At 36.7% G+C, this 17,058-nt stretch overlaps 2 protein-coding genes across 3 annotated transcripts; one reads left to right on the forward strand and one right to left on the reverse strand.

Annotated features, from left to right (window-relative positions):
• The first annotated feature begins 1,419 nt into the window (after positions 1 to 1,419).
• On the forward strand, positions 1,420 to 8,075 carry LOC121262043 (potassium transporter 5-like). The gene is made up of 8 exons (XM_041164477.1): positions 1,420 to 1,575; positions 1,784 to 2,009; positions 3,529 to 3,777; positions 4,490 to 4,543; positions 5,022 to 5,282; positions 5,734 to 5,901; positions 6,037 to 6,291; positions 7,084 to 8,075. The coding sequence occupies exons 1-8, from the start codon at positions 1,420 to 1,422 to the stop codon at positions 8,052 to 8,054; spliced, it is 2,340 nt and encodes a 779-aa protein (XP_041020411.1). The 3' UTR covers positions 8,055 to 8,075.
• A 6,252-nt stretch (positions 8,076 to 14,327) lies between these two features.
• LOC121262275 (nuclear transcription factor Y subunit B-5-like) lies at positions 14,328 to 16,717 on the reverse strand. Of its 2 annotated transcripts, XM_041164673.1 has the most exons (3): positions 16,136 to 16,717; positions 15,989 to 16,004; positions 14,328 to 15,395 (listed from the first exon to the last, which is right to left on the reverse strand). In XM_041164673.1, exons 1-3 carry the CDS (start codon positions 16,556 to 16,558, stop codon positions 15,364 to 15,366), a joined length of 471 nt encoding a protein of 156 aa, XP_041020607.1. In that variant the 5' UTR covers positions 16,559 to 16,717; the 3' UTR covers positions 14,328 to 15,363. The 2 variants fall into 2 exon arrangements, with proteins under 2 accessions (XP_041020607.1, XP_041020608.1); XM_041164674.1 differs by having other exon boundaries at positions 14,328 to 15,998; positions 16,130 to 16,716.
• Between the last annotated feature and the right edge of the window lie 341 nt (positions 16,718 to 17,058).

Below are 17,058 nucleotides of genomic sequence, written 5' to 3' on the forward strand. Positions count from 1 at the left end.
TTCTTTCATGACTCCATATCCACTTATCTGTTGTGTCTACTGAAAAAATATCACTTTCATAATATCTGTAACTGTCTTTGGATTGAAGAGATATCTAATCTTTCCAAGATTCCACCACCTTGTTTCCTCATCTATAATGGAAGCCACAAAATCCTTTCTGTTTTGTACTTGCAAATCATGTTCGTAATCCAAAGTTTTATGCCCTGGAACCCACTGCTTAGTCTACAAATGTGTAGATTTCTCATTCTCAATCCTCCATCGACACCCTTCCCTCAACCATTTCTTAGCCTCCCAAATACCCCTCCAAGTATATGATGGATAATTGCCTAAACTAGCTTCCATAAAATTAGACTTGTAGAAATACCAAGCCTTAAGAAGTTTATGAAGTACCAAACTGTCATTCTACAACAACCTCCAACCCTGCTTTGCAAGAAAAGCAAGATTGAAGGTTCTAAGATCCTTGAAACTCATTCCCCCTATAGACTTCCCCTCATGCATATTACTCCAACTAACCCAATAAATCATTCTTTCATCAGTGTTGTTCTTGTTCTTGTTATTGCTACACAAAATTTAGTGTTGCTTGCATGCTTGGCTTTGTTGACAAAATTTGCTCATCGAATGTGGATGCAAATATTGCCTCATGATCTCAAAAGCGAGTATTTATGAGTTGTTTGAGATACGAATCATTATTTATGATGAGAATAAACTTATTGCAGTAAGAAATATTCATTTTAGTAGAAAATAACTGACTACAAATAAATAATTTTTTTACGATGCATGAAATTGTTCGCAAATGATTTGTATCTGCAATGGCTATGTAGATTAGTCGAGAAACCATCACAAATAACATTCATTAAGGTGATCTTGTTTTTTGTTTTCGTGCATGATGATTTTGGGAGAAATTGTCTTCAAAGATAACCATATACCATAAGGAAAAAAATATTTGCGACGATAGTATCTACGTACCGAGATCTAAAGCTATACGTAGTCTAAATTATAGAAACAAGAATTTACAAAATATATTTCTCAACATATTACTAAAAAGAAAATCAATCGATCTTGTTGGCTGTCGGCGAAGATGCCGAAGCGACATCCTCCTCGAAATAGAATTTTAAATTTCCTATTTTGCTTTGAGAAAATCTATGGCGACCCAGCTAATGTTGCCAAGTCCAATGTGAAAAGAAACGAAAAGGAAAAAAAAAATCCCTATATATAAACCATGAATGACCTTCCGCTGGTGTCCAAACGAGTCAGGCTAGCTCCGAAAACTTGGGTCCCTTCATCATTAACTTGAATATAATTATAAATATCGATCGATACGCATTCCTCACTCTCCACCCTCCTCCCCAGACCTCATCAGCACGGCAACTCTCTCTCTCTCTATGTGGTTAATTTCTGGGATTGTTATAGAGAATATCTATGGCCGATGATGATGTAGTAGAAGCCATGGCTGAAGTAGTGAAGGAAGAAGATTCTATGGAGCTCAAAGAGCAGAAAAAAAATTCATGGCAAAGGTTACAGAGACATGACTCTCTGGACATCGAGTCCAGCTTGTTTCCAGGTCATGACTCCAAGGTCGATCTGCCTCCACAAGCTAGCTCTATTTTTTTCCCCCCCACTAATTTTCATGATCTCAATTTGTTATAAAATGTAAACAAAAATGACTAAAATTCATATATTTTTTTTCTTGAATTTGAACTGATTTTATATAAAGATAATTGATGATTTATTAAGACAATAGTTAATATATTTTTTAATATTTTTTTTTTTGAGGGGGAAAAAGGCTGTGAAATGGTCAGTGATATTGCATCTAGCATTCCAAAGTATTGGCGTGGTGTACGGGGACATTGGAACGTCTCCACTGTACGTGTATGCGAGCACCTTCACAGATGGTATCAAGGACAACGATGACATCTTGGGAGTTCTTTCTCTCATCTTTTATACTCTCACCTTGATTCCTCTCTTCAAATATGTCTTGATTGTCTTACAGGCCAACGATAATGGCGAAGGTAAGTACGTACGTACATATGAATAGGTTATTTTCGGTCCATATCTAATCCTATAGAATTCGACCCCCTGATAAATAGCTAGCAGGCCAACACATGCATGCATGGGGTATGTCCTTGTTGCATGACTCAAACCTACCAAGCACAGCACCCCTAGTGATGTGGATGCTGAATGTAGTACTTATCTATCTGAAACTCAATTACATGATCATGTAAATCTGATATAAATTAATAACACAACATGATCAAGCTGCACGTACCTCGCAAATTATGTTGCAAGTGGATCGAGCTTCGTTTGTGCCATTTTCAAACTATTTACAATTTCATGCATGGCATCTCTTGAATCTTCCTGATCTTCTGTTGCTCAACCTAATCCCATGAAATACAACCACTACTGCACCTTCCTCCACCATGAATTCTTTCCCATTTTATTTCTTTTAAATCGATGGAAAGATCACTACTATACTTGCTTTGGGAAGCTTGCCCAAATTAATTGCTTTGATTGTTTATGTTTAGATTTTCAAGCTAGACTAACTTCAAAATTTCTAGCTGCATGGAGATGGCTTTATAAAAGTGTCATCTATAAGCTGATATATAGTTTTTCAATGTATAATTCTCAACTTAGCTGAACAGTTTTCTTCCTTAATTATTACCTGCAGTTTGTGTGCGTGGGTCGACAAATCACGATCTTTTTTGTCCTCATGTAGCTTAGTGCATGTAGATTAACATATTAGAAATACCCAAAAGTTTAAGACATGTCTAAAAAACTGGATTCACGTCATGAATATTAGAGACCAAAACCTAATTCAGGGTATATACTGGATCTTATTTAAAGGGCGCACACACACATGCACACAACAGAACCTAATTACAATGAAGTTTGAGACATATATCCACCATAAAAATAGTCAAACTTTTTAGTTTTCCTTGCAAGGATCATTGTTGAATCTGTTCCGAATATTCATTGGATTTTAGGAGCATTTATTAGTTTTTGAGGCCTGTATTTACGTTGGAACCCCCAAATTCTGAACACATCCCTATAGGCCCCGGATTTAGAGATAAGTTAAGGTAGGTTGAAATGGTTTTAGATGAATTGAATAAAATATTCTTAGAATATTATTTTTAATATTATTATTATTTTGGTATGTGAAAAAGTTAAATTGTTTATTATATTTTGTGTGGAAATTTAAGAAAATTGTAATGATAAGATGAGATAAATTGATGTGAGTTTTGAATCGAAACGAGGCCTTAAATAATTACAAGTGAAGTCCACTTTGAGGCGGCCTCCTCATGATCATGCCTTTCCCCTCTGAAATGGATTCAGTTTTTCAATTGATGAATTTATTTCCTGCTAGATCATATATACAGAAAGGGTACAGCTTAAACCTTATAATTCCTTCCTTTTCCAGCCAATATTTAAGTATTCAACAGAATTGCTTTCAGTAATTGGTTTCTTGATAATGCGCATCATGCATGTTAATTAATTAGCCTTTGATGAACTTATTCGTGATCTCCTTTTCAGGTGGGACTTTTGCCTTGTACTCTCTCATATGCCGGTATGCCAAGGTAAGTTTGATACCCAATCAGCAGGCCGAGGACGCTGACTTGTCAAATTACCAGATGGAGTTGCCAAACAAAGGTCTACAGAGGGCATCGAGGCTCAAGTCCAGGCTAGAGAAGAGCAACTTTGCTAAGTACTTCCTCTTGTTTGCCTCAATGCTTGGTACTTCCATGGTGATAGGGGACGGCGTTCTCACTCCCTGTATTTCAGGTACGTAATTTGCTTAATTAATTACACATTGATCATGATCACTATATACTTTTCATTTAATCCTTTGTTTTATTCCCTACATGTACGCGCGTGTACTGCGTTCTAGATACATATAAATATGAGATTTTACAGCATTTATTCATGTTTATATATATAGATTTATAAAAAAATATTAAATATTTAATAGATCAAAAGGAATTGATCATACTTAATATAAATGTAGTTGTTTTATATATAATTAGTCTCTTGTCAGCATTTCATGAATATTGTTTCTTGTTTTTGTCCTCTTATATATGGCCTTTATTCTTGTGTGTGTGTGTATATATATATATATATTATGAGAACTCTACAAATGGACCCTGTTTTCTGTCTCATATACGTCTTTCCTTCTCCTTTATTTCTTTGTGCAAATGATCATATGTATTACGCACTATAAGAAAATTATTTATTTGTGGTCAATTATTTCTTGTTAAAAATAGTCTGTTTTTATCGTAAATAATTATTATCGTCACAAATAATCCGTCATAAATATTTATTCTTATAATACTGATGTTGCTATCTCTGCATGTGTCTTTTAATCAATATGCAGGGTCCTGATGTCATTGTTGATCCCTTAGAATTTTTCGTTTCACTCCTATTTATTGATGTTTTTAATTAATAATACCCCAAATCTTAATTCCCTCTTGACAAATTATGTTAATTGTGATGGCAGTTTTATCGGCTGTTGATGGGATTAAGATAAAGGCCCCACATGCAATGACAGAAGGTACGTACGAACATATATATATATATATAGTACAGAATTGAATTTATTATAGTATTAATTAATGGTATATAATTTATGAGTATCTAGAAATTAATGGATTTTTTTTTTTTATATATATAACTTTTGTTGGGATTTTTATGGCGTAAATTAAAGAAAAGATAAAATAGATAAAGATCTCGCTTGGATAGTAAAATAAGATGAGATGATTTTATATGAAAGTTGAAAGTTGAATAAAATATTATTAGAATATTATTTTTTAATATTATTATTGTTTTAGAATTTGAAAAAATTGAATTGTTTATTATATTTTGTGTGAGAATTTAAGAAAGTTATAATGATCATGAGATGAGATTAAATGAAACCGTTTTTATATCTAAATGGGGCCAAACCATTTCTCAATCATTTATGGTTATATATCTTAGGGAATTTACAAATGACGAGTTGTTTTGATTGTAATTATTATAAATATATCATGCAGAGAGGATTGTTTGGATATCAGTGGCGATCTTGGTGCTACTATTCATGGTACAAAGGTTTGGAACAGATAAAGTGGGCTACAGCTTTGCTCCGATCATCTGCATTTGGTTTGCCTTAATCGGTGGCATTGGCGTCTACAATTTCATCATATACGATCCAACTGTTGCTAAAGCCATAAATCCAAAGTACATCGTAGATTATTTTCGGAGGAATAAAAAAGCTGCTTGGGTTTCCCTTGGTGGCGTTGTACTCGCTATAACAGGTTTGCAATTTTCTTGCCCTTGCATGCATGCATGTGATCAAGTACTGCAAAGTAAGTAAACCAGCTTTCAATATATGATCTTGTTTTTCTTTTCTCCCTTTGGTAACGTACCTCAATCGATTTTTACTTATCAGAGTTCTTCTATATGTAAATCCATATGAAGAACACACCCTCTAGCTAACTCCCTATATATATTGATATGACTGACATGTTTAGAATTATGTTCTTGTCCAAATTAAATCATTTTATGCCAAAAGTACTATAGGTCGATCTACACAAAAATTTTATACAAAAAATTTAGAAACTGCTGTGGATGGCTTAACGTGACCCGTCAAATTTTAAAGTTATTTTTATTATAAAATAAATCGAGTCATTTCAGTAATTAAAGAGGGTGTAACTTATGAATATAATTTTTCTTACATTATTAGTCGTATATATAAATTATATGCAGGAACTGAGGCATTATTTGCAGACGTTGGTCACTTCACAGTTCGTTCAATTCAAATAAGCATGTGCTGTGTGACCTATCCGGCTCTCATATTGGCATACGCTGGACAAGCCTCCTTCCTTAGAAAGCACAACGACCTTGTTAAAGACACCTTTTACAAGTCTATACCAGGTGAACCAACACATGATACATGTCCTTATAATATAGCCATGCATGATGTTTTATTCTTATCTCTCTCTAGCTAGATCTCTCTTTCTCTCTCTCTCTCTGTGAATCTAAATGGGTTGCATATGATAATGGATGCAGGGGATTTGTTTTGGCCAATGTTTTTGGTGGCCGTAATGGCATCAATCATAGCAAGTCAAGCCATGATTTCAGGAACTTTCTCTATAATCCAACAATCCCTGTCACTAGGATGTTTTCCTCGGGTGAAAGTACTGCATACCTCGGCTAAGTATGAAGGACAAGTTTACATACCTGAAATCAATTATATTCTTATGGTGGCTTGTGTGGCAGTCACTTTAGGCTTCAGGACCACTGCTAAGATTGGCAATGCCTACGGTAATCTTTAAGCACTCCATTTTTTCTTTAGCTTCTTTTAAATTTGCAACATGCATCCACAGACCACAGCTATATATTGGGCTAATTATTTGCAGTTAATCTCATAAAGAAACGGAATTGAAAGAGTTCTAAACATGCCTGAGATCAAGTACTACTGCTTCTCAACATCCACTAAATAAGATATGATTTAATTAAATAATTAAATTTACCTCTGAATTTTGGGACAAGTGGTGATCAGTGACTTAATAAATATGGCATCATCAAAACAAAAGTCTTAAGTTCAAACAATGATTCTACACTCCACTCCAATTATTAAGGCCAATTGTAAGGAGAGTAAAGACCCCACTTTGATTCATAGATAAGATGAGATAATTTTAGATAAAAGATGAAAGTTGAAAAAAATATTGTTAGAATATTATTTTTTAATATTATTATTATTTTGGGATTTGAAAAAGTCGAATTGGGATTTGAAAAAACTAGTTGAATTGTTTATTGTATTTTATATAGAAATTTGAGAAAGTTGTAATGATGAGATAAGATGAAACACTTTCTGAATACAAACGGGGCTAAATGTTAAGATATAATTCAAGTAATTAATTCAACTTGTTCTCGTTAGCTTAATTAAGCTTTTGTACGATTAAATTAATGGTGGTTTCGCCTGATCTCATCATCTTTCTTTAAATAGAATTTTTCTTTAAACGTATGTTACTTATAGGTAGTGGAGCCAAAGATCGATACGTACATGTTGTTGGAACGTACTAATCATCATCATGTGTTGTTTACTGCATACAGGGATAGCTGTGGTTTTTGTGATGACCCTCACGTCGACCTTCCTAGTGCTAGTCATGATCATAATATGGAAAACCCACATCTCTCTCGTAATTTCCTACATTCTGATTATTGGCAGTGTAGAACTTCTCTATCTAAGTTCAACTCTCTACAAATTTAACCAAGGAGGATATCTTCCCCTAGCCTTTGCCGCAGTCCTAATAGCCGTAATGTATGTCTGGAACTATGTCTTCCGAACGAAGTACTATTATGAATCTGAGCACAAAGTCTCTCCAGAGAAGCTAAAGCAAATAGCTGCTGGCACCAGCTTTTGTCGAATCACAGGGGTAGCCATTTTCTACTCTGAGCTTGTTCAGGGAATCCCACCAATCTTCGAGCACTACGTGGCGAACGTGCCCGCTTTGCACTCAGTCCTAGTCTTCGTCTCCTTCAAATCGCTTCCAATAAGCAAGATCCCAGTTGAAGAACGCTTTCTTTTTCGTCGAGTAGAGCCTATGGAGCTTAATGTCTTTAGATGTGTCGTGAGATATGGATACACTGATGTGCACACTGAGGAGGAGCCATTCGAGAAGCTCTTGATGGAAAGGCTGAAGACGTTTATTGCAGACAAGTTTGGATTATTCCAAAGAATGATGCTGGAAGAGAGTGAGAAGAATGGAGAAATTCATGAGGATGATAGATTGGTAAACGGAGATACCGAAAATGAGGATGTGAGGCTTGTTGAAGAAAAAAAGCAACAAGATCAGGCAGTGGAGAGAGAGATTGAGGCTGTCGACAAGGCATGGCATGCAGGTATTGTTCACTTGATTGGGGAGACTGAGGTGGTCGCCGACAGGGGAGCCAGTGTAAGCAAAAGAGTTATGGTAGATTATGCTTACAATTTCATGAAAAGAAATTTGAGACAGAGTGCTGAAACGTCGTTTGATATTCCCCAAAGACGTATGCTGAAAGTGGGCATGACATATGAACTTTAGAGCCTGATGTGTGAAGGTATTAATAAGCCAGAAATAGCTATAGTGACGGAAACTTTTCTTTTCTAGTACGTTGTGAAGACGGTATTAATTAGCCTTGCAAGAAGAACAAATATTTGATTGATCAATAAATTATAAGATAGAATACAGATGAATATGGCATGCATGCATGCTTGGAAAGAAAGAGAAGTACTGTCTACGTATGGCTTCTTGCCTATGCATGTAAGATTTAATGATTTATCTTCAGTACTAGTAGAAGACTACTTGAGTTTTCTTTTACCAAATTATTCGCAAGTACTTTGATCGATAGCTTTTTTGTTTTATGACCCAAGGACTTGAGTTTTCAAATATTAGAGCTCGTGAATATCCTAGTTATAGAATGCTTGGAATTCGATTCATTCGTCCCATTTTTTCCATCTATTTCTTGACAAAATCAAATTGTTGAAGTACATGTCTTCCACGTATACATCAGCTAAGTACATATCAATAATAGTTTCTGTTATGTTAGTGTCAACCATTTAGAGAAAAGCATATATGCACATGGCTGCACATGTGGAAGACTCGAGTACTGGACTGTTTCTATGAAATAGGAACTTATCCTTTATTATATTTTTTCTGTTACAACTTAAGTTCTATTTATAGAAGCCTTTTAATTGTACTTGAGAGTGATTGATACAGAGAGAATACACGAGAGACAAAGAGATAACATTTGTAGTAAGGCTCCAAGAAAGTGTGAGGTGTACATGAGAGAGTGTTCTTGTAATCTCAAGAATGTATTTGATAATCAATGAAAGGAAAGTCTCTTGACTATTGCTGCCGTGGATGTAGATCACTAGAATCGACCCACATAAACTCTTTTGTGTTCTTTACATTCCTGCTATGTGTTGTTTCAAGTTCTTTATAAATTCTTTTACAATTCTTGGCATCTGAGTTGGAGGCATTAACCACAATAAGCAAATCAGAGTTTTAACAAGTGGTATCAAGAGCTTAGGTTCAGATGGGAAATGCCAAGTTCGATGTAGAGAAGTTCAATGGGAAAAATGATTTTGGGTTATGGAGGATAAAGATGAGAGCTCTTCTAGTTCAGCAGGGCCTTCAGGATGCACTTCTTGGTGAAAAGGACATGAGTTCTTTGCCTGTAAAAATAAAAACTGAGATCTTGTAGAAGGCCCACAACACTCTAATTCTTTCCCTTGGTGACAAAGTCTTGAGAGAGGTTGCCAAGGAAGAGACAACAGCAGGGATTTGGCTAAAGCTAGAAAGCCTCTATATGACCAAATCCTTGGCAAATCGACTCCATAAGAAGACCAAGCTTTACACCTTCAAAATGACCCCAGGTATGTCTATGGAAGAACATCTTGATGAGTTTAACAAGATCATCTTGGATCTTGCAAACATAGACATTAAAATTGATGATGAGGATCAAGCTATTCTGTTACTAAGTTCTTTAGACACCTCATATGTAAATCTTAAAGAGACTATAATGTATGGTAGAGAAAGCTTGACCTTAGATGAAGTGCAGTCTATTTTGCACTCAAGAGAATTGCAAAACACGGCTGACACAAAAATAGAAACTAGCGAAGGTTTGACAGTAAGGGGTAGAGTAGAAAAACAAAGTCACAAGGGAAGAAATTACAAATCAAGGTCAAAATCAAAAGAGAAACAACTCAAGTGTTTTGTAAGCTACAAAGAGGGGAACTTTAAAAGAGACTGCCCTGAAAGGAAACAAAACCTTGGAAACAAACCTAAGGGATAAGGAAATGCAGTTGTTGTATTAGATGGATATGACAGTGCTGAAGTGTTGAATGTCTTTAAGGCAGATTCTGGAAAAGAATGGATCTTAGACTCAGGGTGTTCATTTCACATGTGCCCCTAAAAATCATGGTTTGAGACCTTCACTGAAGTAGATGGAGGGCAGGTGATTCTTGGTAACAACAAGGCCTGCAAGATTCTAGGAATAGGGTCAGTTAGATTAGAAAGGCTACTGAAGGAAGTAAGGTACATACCATAGTTAAAGAGAAATTTAATTTCTCTTGGGATGCTTGACCAATATGGGTGCTCTTTCAAGTCTGAATCAGGGGTATTAAAGGTGACAATGGGATCTTTAATAATAATGAAAGGCATCATAAAAAATGGCCTCTATACACTGATAGGGAATACTATATGTGGTGAGGCATCATCTGTTCATATCAAAATGGATGACATGGCTGTGTTGTGGCACAAGAGACTGGGGCATGTTAGTGAAAGGGGTCTTCAAGAACTTCAGAAGCAAGACCTGTTAGGTGAGAAAAAATTGGGAGAACTACCATTTTGTGAAGATTCCATACTTGGAAAATCCACAAGGACCAGTTTCAAGCCTGCAGTCCATCACACTAAACATGTTCTGGACTATATCCATTCAGACTTGTGGGGACCTGCAAGGGTTGGTTCTCATGGTGGAAGAAATTATTTTTTATCCATCATAGATGACTACTCGAGAAAGGTATGAATTTATATTCTTAAAAACAAAAGTGATACTTTTGTTAAGTTCAAGGAATGGAAAACTTTAGTTGACAACCAAGTGGGAAGGAAGGTAAAGAAACTCAGAACTGATAATGGACTGGAGTTCTTATCAAAGGAGTTTAACACTCTATCAAAATGAGGGGTTGGCTAGGCACAAGACAGTGAGAGAAACCCCTCAACAAAATGGTCTAGCTGAAAGAATGAACATGACCATTTTGGAGAGGATAAAGTGCCTGCTATCAAACTCAGGCCTGCCAAAATCATTTTGGGCAGAAGCTGCTGCTACAGTAGTATATTTGATAAATAGAAGTCCCTCATCAGCAATTGACTTTAAGACCTCTCAAGAAATGTGGTCAGGAAAACCTTTAAGGTATGACTACTTGAGAGTGTTTGGCTGTGTTGCCTATGCTCATTCAAGAATAGACAAGCTAGAACCACGAACACTCAAGTGCATTTTTGTTGGGTATCCAGAAGGGGTCAAAAGCTAGAAATTGTGGGTTGACGAACCTGGGAAACAGAAGTACATGATTAGTAGGGATGTGACTTTCAATGAACAACAAATGGCTCGAGTACAAAAGGAAACAACTAAAATAACACAACCTTGTCTCTGACCGTATGCATCTTGAGGTGGAGCAAGGAGAAACCACACCAGTTCAACTAGATGATCAAGTTGGGAAAATTGAGGAATCAAGCTCAGATGACAGACATCAAGGTGGAATAAACTCTTATAACTTGGTAAGAGACAGGCAAAGGAGAGTTATCAAGCCACCTCAGAGATATGGATATGCTGAGTTGACTGCATTTGCTTTGACAGTTGTTGAAGAGGTAGTGGATTTAGATCCAAGATCTTATCAAGCAGCCATGGGTAGTAAGGAAGCTAATAAATGGTTACTTGCAATGCAAGAGGAAATGGAGTCTCTGAACAAAAATAAAACATGGGTACTGGTTACTAAACCAGAGAAACAAAAATTGATAGGATCTAAGTGGATTTATAAGAGGAAAGAAGGTATACAGGGGTTGAGGGCCCAAGGTTTAAAGCAAGATTAGTAGCCAAGGGATTTACATAGAGAGAAGGGATTGATTACAGTGAAATCTTCTCTCCAGTGATCAAACACACTTCCATAAGGCTACTGTTTGCTTACATTGCCTATGAAGACTTGCACTTAGAGCAATTGGATGTAAAAACAGCCTTTTTACATGGAAACCTCGATGAGGTCATATACATGCAGCCACCAGAAGGGTATTCAAATGAGATCAACAGCAATCAGGTGTGTTTACTCGAGAAATCCTTATATAGACTTAAACAGTCCCCTAGGCAATGGTACAAAAGGTTTGATTCACTCATAGTTGAAAATGGGTTCAAGAGAAGTGGGTACGATAGCTGTGTATATTACAAGAAAGTTGGGGAAGTCTTAGTATATCTACTATTGTATATAGATGACATGCTAATTGCATGTAAAGACTCTAATCTGATTGAACAAGTTGAGTGCTTACTGAAGTCAAAATTTGAAATGAAAGGATTAGGGCCTGCCAAGAGAATCTTGGGAATGGAAATAGTAAGAGACAAGAAGAAAAGGCTACTCTACTTATCACAAAAGACATATTTCAAAGATTCTTAAAAGGTTTGGCATGGATCATTTGAAATCTGTAAGCACTCCCATGTGGCAACACTCAAAACTGTCAGTCACACGAGCTCCTTAGTCAGGTCTGCTCTAGACCTGACTTGACCTATGTTGTTAGCATAGTCAGCAGATTCATGAGCAACCTTGGAAAACCCCATTGGCATGCTATCAAATGGGTGTTTCAGTACTTATCTGGTACAGCTTGTTTAGGACTGAAGTTTGGTGGAAACTCACAAAAGGGAAGTGAAATAGAAGGTTTCGTGGACTCTGATTACGCTAGAAACATAGACACCAGAAAGTCTTTAACATGTTTTGTGTTTACAACTTTTGGAGGAGCCATCAGTTGGAAGGCAAATCTGCAACCAGTTGTTGTCTTATCAACAACTGAGGCTGAATACATTGCCATGACTGAGGCAATCAAGGAGGCTATATGGTTGAAAGGTATATCTAATGAGTTAGGCATGTCTGAAGGAAATATCACAGTCTACTGTGATAATTAGAGCACCATTCACCTTGCTAAAAATTAGGTATATCATGAAAGGATAAAACATATAGACATTAGGCTACATTTTGTAAGGGGACATCATTTTAGCTGGAGAGATTGGGTAGAAAAGATCCCAACAAAAGAAAATCCTTCTGACATGATGACTAAGTCACTACCAACAGTCAAGTTCAAACATTGCCTGAACTTGATCAATATGGAAAATTGCCAAGCCACTTAGAGGGGATCTGTAGCGACAGTCAAAGAGGGGAAAAGGCAACTTGGAAGGTCTAAATGATTTCCAAGGTGGAGAATTGTTATGTTAGTGTCAACCATTTAGAGAAAAGCATACGTGCACATGGCTGCACATGTGGAAGACTCGAGTACTGGACTGTTTCTGTGAAATAGGAACTTATCCTTCACTACAGTTTTTTCTATTACAACTTAAGTTCTATTTATAGTAGCCTTTTAATTGTACTTGAGAGTGATTGATACAGAGAGAATACACGATAAACAAAGAGAGAACATTTGCAGTAAGGCTCCAAGAAAGTGTGAGGTGTACATGAGAGAGTGTTCTTGTAATCTCAAGATTGTATTTGATAATCAATGAAAGGAAAGTCTCTTGACTATTGCTGCCGTGGATATAGATCACTAGGATCGAACCACGTAAACTCTTTTGTGTTCTTTACATTCCTGCTATGCGTTGTTTTAAGTTCTTTATAAATTCTTTTACCATTCTTGGCATCTGAGTTGGAGGCATTAACCACAGTAAGCAAATCAGTTTTAACAGTTTCAATATTCTCGAACGATGCATGGCTGTTGCATGCTGCATCTACTTATTGGCATGCATCTTGGAGCTTCTGATCATCTATATATGTTAGCTACTTCATTTAATTACAGAGATAGACCAAGGAGGATTACCCAGCCTTTGTTGCAGGACTAATGACAATATTAAAACCTTGGGGCACTTTGTGTGGAAGGAAGAAAGTGCCTGCTATTTCGGTCGTCTTGATCATTATCAAAAGATCCCCACGAGAAGTTTAAGGATATTACTTTTGAGACAAATATTATCTGTCAAACTAATTAGCTTGGCTCAATTTGTATGTCCATATTCAGGGTTAGCCAGTTCGAGAAGTTTATTCCTCCCATTCTAAGCAAGCAAATCCCAGGATGAGATCACTGCAATATGCATTGTCTGCAGTACTATCTATTACAGCCTGCATGCAGATTATACTGCATGCGCGCCAAACCTTCATGCATGCATGATTGCAATGCAGCAACATGACACTAGATTCGCATGTGGTGATCGATGATATTTTGTCAACAAGCACTAACTGTTCATGATCATAGAGCCTAAAACCATATGCAAGGCACCGAATGTACGAGCACGCTTAGCCTAGTTACACGCACCCACACACATCATATATAATAGTAGTTTTGCCGGCCAAAATGTATATGGCGGCTTGGCTGAATGCAAAATACACCAAACTCTGGATACAGCTAGCTGGCACGTGTCCTCAAGTACATTTATATAATTCTCTGTCATGTTGTCCTGCTAGGTGTCACATGGGGAACTTATGACCCGCATGTGCATGCTCTCTGATCTGCTGTCAGATTCATCGGGTTATTGGAAAATGTCATGCGGTTATCATGTTAGCTATACATTCAACGCCATGCCAAGGGCAAGTACTTATAAATTCCCTTGCAATTATAAAAGACACAAGGTATTCTGATATCCAAATCTATCTAACTAGTTCAGTGCCTAGCTAGCTAGCCAGCTAGTAATACCACTGGTTCAATAGCATCTAGGTTCTATATATTAATCCACTCTTTCCTGTATAAAATCTGATCATGCCATTAATCTCGCTTCTGTTTTGCAATGATCATGAAGAAAAACACACGAGGCAGTATATATATATATATATATATATATATATATGTTTCATGTAGAGCCTAATTAATATGAGATGAGAAACCCTAGCTAGTTTAAAAGCCATAAAATAGTTTTGACTCCCATGCATTGTTTTCTAGATCTCTTCCTTTTTATCTCTATACAAGAACAAATCTTCCCAAAGACCATGACATCTTAGACAATCATCTATCGCAGGACTAAACTCATTTGAGTTTAGAAAAGACTAGTTCACCGGCGCCCAATGTAGCTCCAAAAAGCCGATAAAGCTACACGTGATTGCTGCCCTATAACATGATCGATCAGTACCCTTATGTGAAAGATGCAGCATATTTCTCTGTTCCCTCCGTTCCTTCTAGTTTTTATGATCAGGTGGTCCAGAAGAGTATTTTTGTTGGAGACTTAAAGAATATTGTTCCCGAGGTTGAATCTTGTTGGCCGTTTCTCATTCTTTGAGGTTTTTAGAATATGGCCGGTTCCGTACAGTTCATTCAAATTAATCTTTTATAGCTCGATCTAGTACTCGAACATGACTTCAAAGTCAGTCATGAAGCCCGGTACTTCCACCGACATAGCAAATTCAAGTACTGACGACTCACCCTCTGATCTCTAGATCTCTAGTCTCTTCCCCAACGATTTATTCATGATCAATATTCAAATTCAAGTGATTTGATTCACTTAAAAACTTTCTGATCATAACAAACAAACAAAAGGCAAAACAACAATGGACTCAGACCCTCGATCGATCCACAGAGATCCCCAACCACCTCGTCGATCCCACCACATCCAGCGCCACCATCAACCACCAAACGTACCCACATTTACCAAACCTGGAACTACTGCAAATATCACATGACTACATGAGTACTATTTATTGTTGGGCTCATCAATCACATCTGAAGTTAATCAACCTCAAGTTTTTCAGTATTGTTCTTATATATTGTTGTGAATTGGGACCAAGCTGGTGACCCTATCTCTGATCGATCTAGAAAACTTGATCATGATCATACATGAATTTCCCAAAGATCTAAAAGTATAATTAATAAAACCCCACCACTAGTATATATAAGACACTTATATATGCAGACACATGATATTTTCACAACTAATAAAAAACTTAGTAATTATATTGAGATTTGGTCATATTTAATTTCTTGTCACGTTTCATGCAACAAATTAACCTCATAATTAATCCAGAAAAAAGGACACAAGAATTTGATTAATTTCATATAATACCTAAGCTAAGAACATTGATCAATTGAAGATCCATAGTCAATAATCAGTTTGCACACAAGTAGTACCTAAAATCAGCCCTCTCCCCCACCCCCACCAACCTACTATGTGAACATGATGAAGTGTCTAAGATATCACGATCAGCATCAAAATGTTTATAAATATATATAAGAGTACTAGAGATTGTTACCATGCTTCATGTTTTTCAAAATCGCCTGGACAGAGAGCTATTATTACTCCTATCGATCACATTGAACTTCAAGGGTGTTGTACTCGGAACAGCTGCAACTTTCTTGGGTACTGTTTCGGCTCCATAGGAAATTGATGTCTCGTTCTTTTCTTCAGTGTTGCAGAACTTGCCTTGTTGGGCTCTCTCCTCTTCCAACTCCCTATACCTATCCAAATACCTTCTCAACGGCTCTCCATAGTCATCAAATCCTAGGGTTGCCATGGCACAACAGATATCATCCCCGTTCACTGTCTTGCGCTTCTCCCTGTGACACTTGTCCGAGGCTTCTCCAGTAACAAAGCTGATGAACTCGGAAACACACTCTTGCACGGTTTCTTTGGCTTCCTTGGAGATTTTGGCGTTTGGAGGAAGAATCTGCTTCATGATCCTCCCAACATTAGCTATGGGGAGCTGCAACTGATCTTGCTCTTTCAGGGCCGCATCTTCACCCGAAGCAGTACTGCTAGCACCATCGAAATGGTACTTAAATCCTTCCCTAATGCTTAATTTATTGCCCCTGTTATCAGCCATATATCGATCTCTATAAAGAGGAGATCAGGCTTAATTTGGTCCTCTCAAGCACAGACACGTTGCTTTCGATGATCTATTCTCTGGTTGCCATATAGAAGTAGATATAGAAGCATGTATGTATGTGCATGTATACCTGTATGTGAAGCATGTATGGAGATGGTAAAGGTTTGGCCACATGATGATAAAGGGCCAATATTATAAATATATTTTTCCCATTAAGTTAAACAAAGGACTACTTCTCCTTTTAAAAATTCAAGCACATTTGAAAAGGACCAATCCAATTCGTTTTATAACTTAGAAGGGAAGAAATTTATAATCAAAACGTGATTGGATACAAAAGTCATGAAAATAAAAGAGACAAATATATATATATATATATATATATATATATATATATATATATAGTGGTGCTACTCTGCCGCCTGCATGTGCCCACTCTGTAAACTGTCTAGTACAAATTATACTTTTTGACCTTTTTTTACTTTTTATTTCAAATATTT

Source organism: Juglans microcarpa x Juglans regia, chromosome 4S (assembly GCF_004785595.1).
Source record: "Juglans microcarpa x Juglans regia isolate MS1-56 chromosome 4S, Jm3101_v1.0, whole genome shotgun sequence".
Taxonomy (NCBI): Eukaryota; Viridiplantae; Streptophyta; class Magnoliopsida; order Fagales; family Juglandaceae; genus Juglans; species Juglans microcarpa x Juglans regia.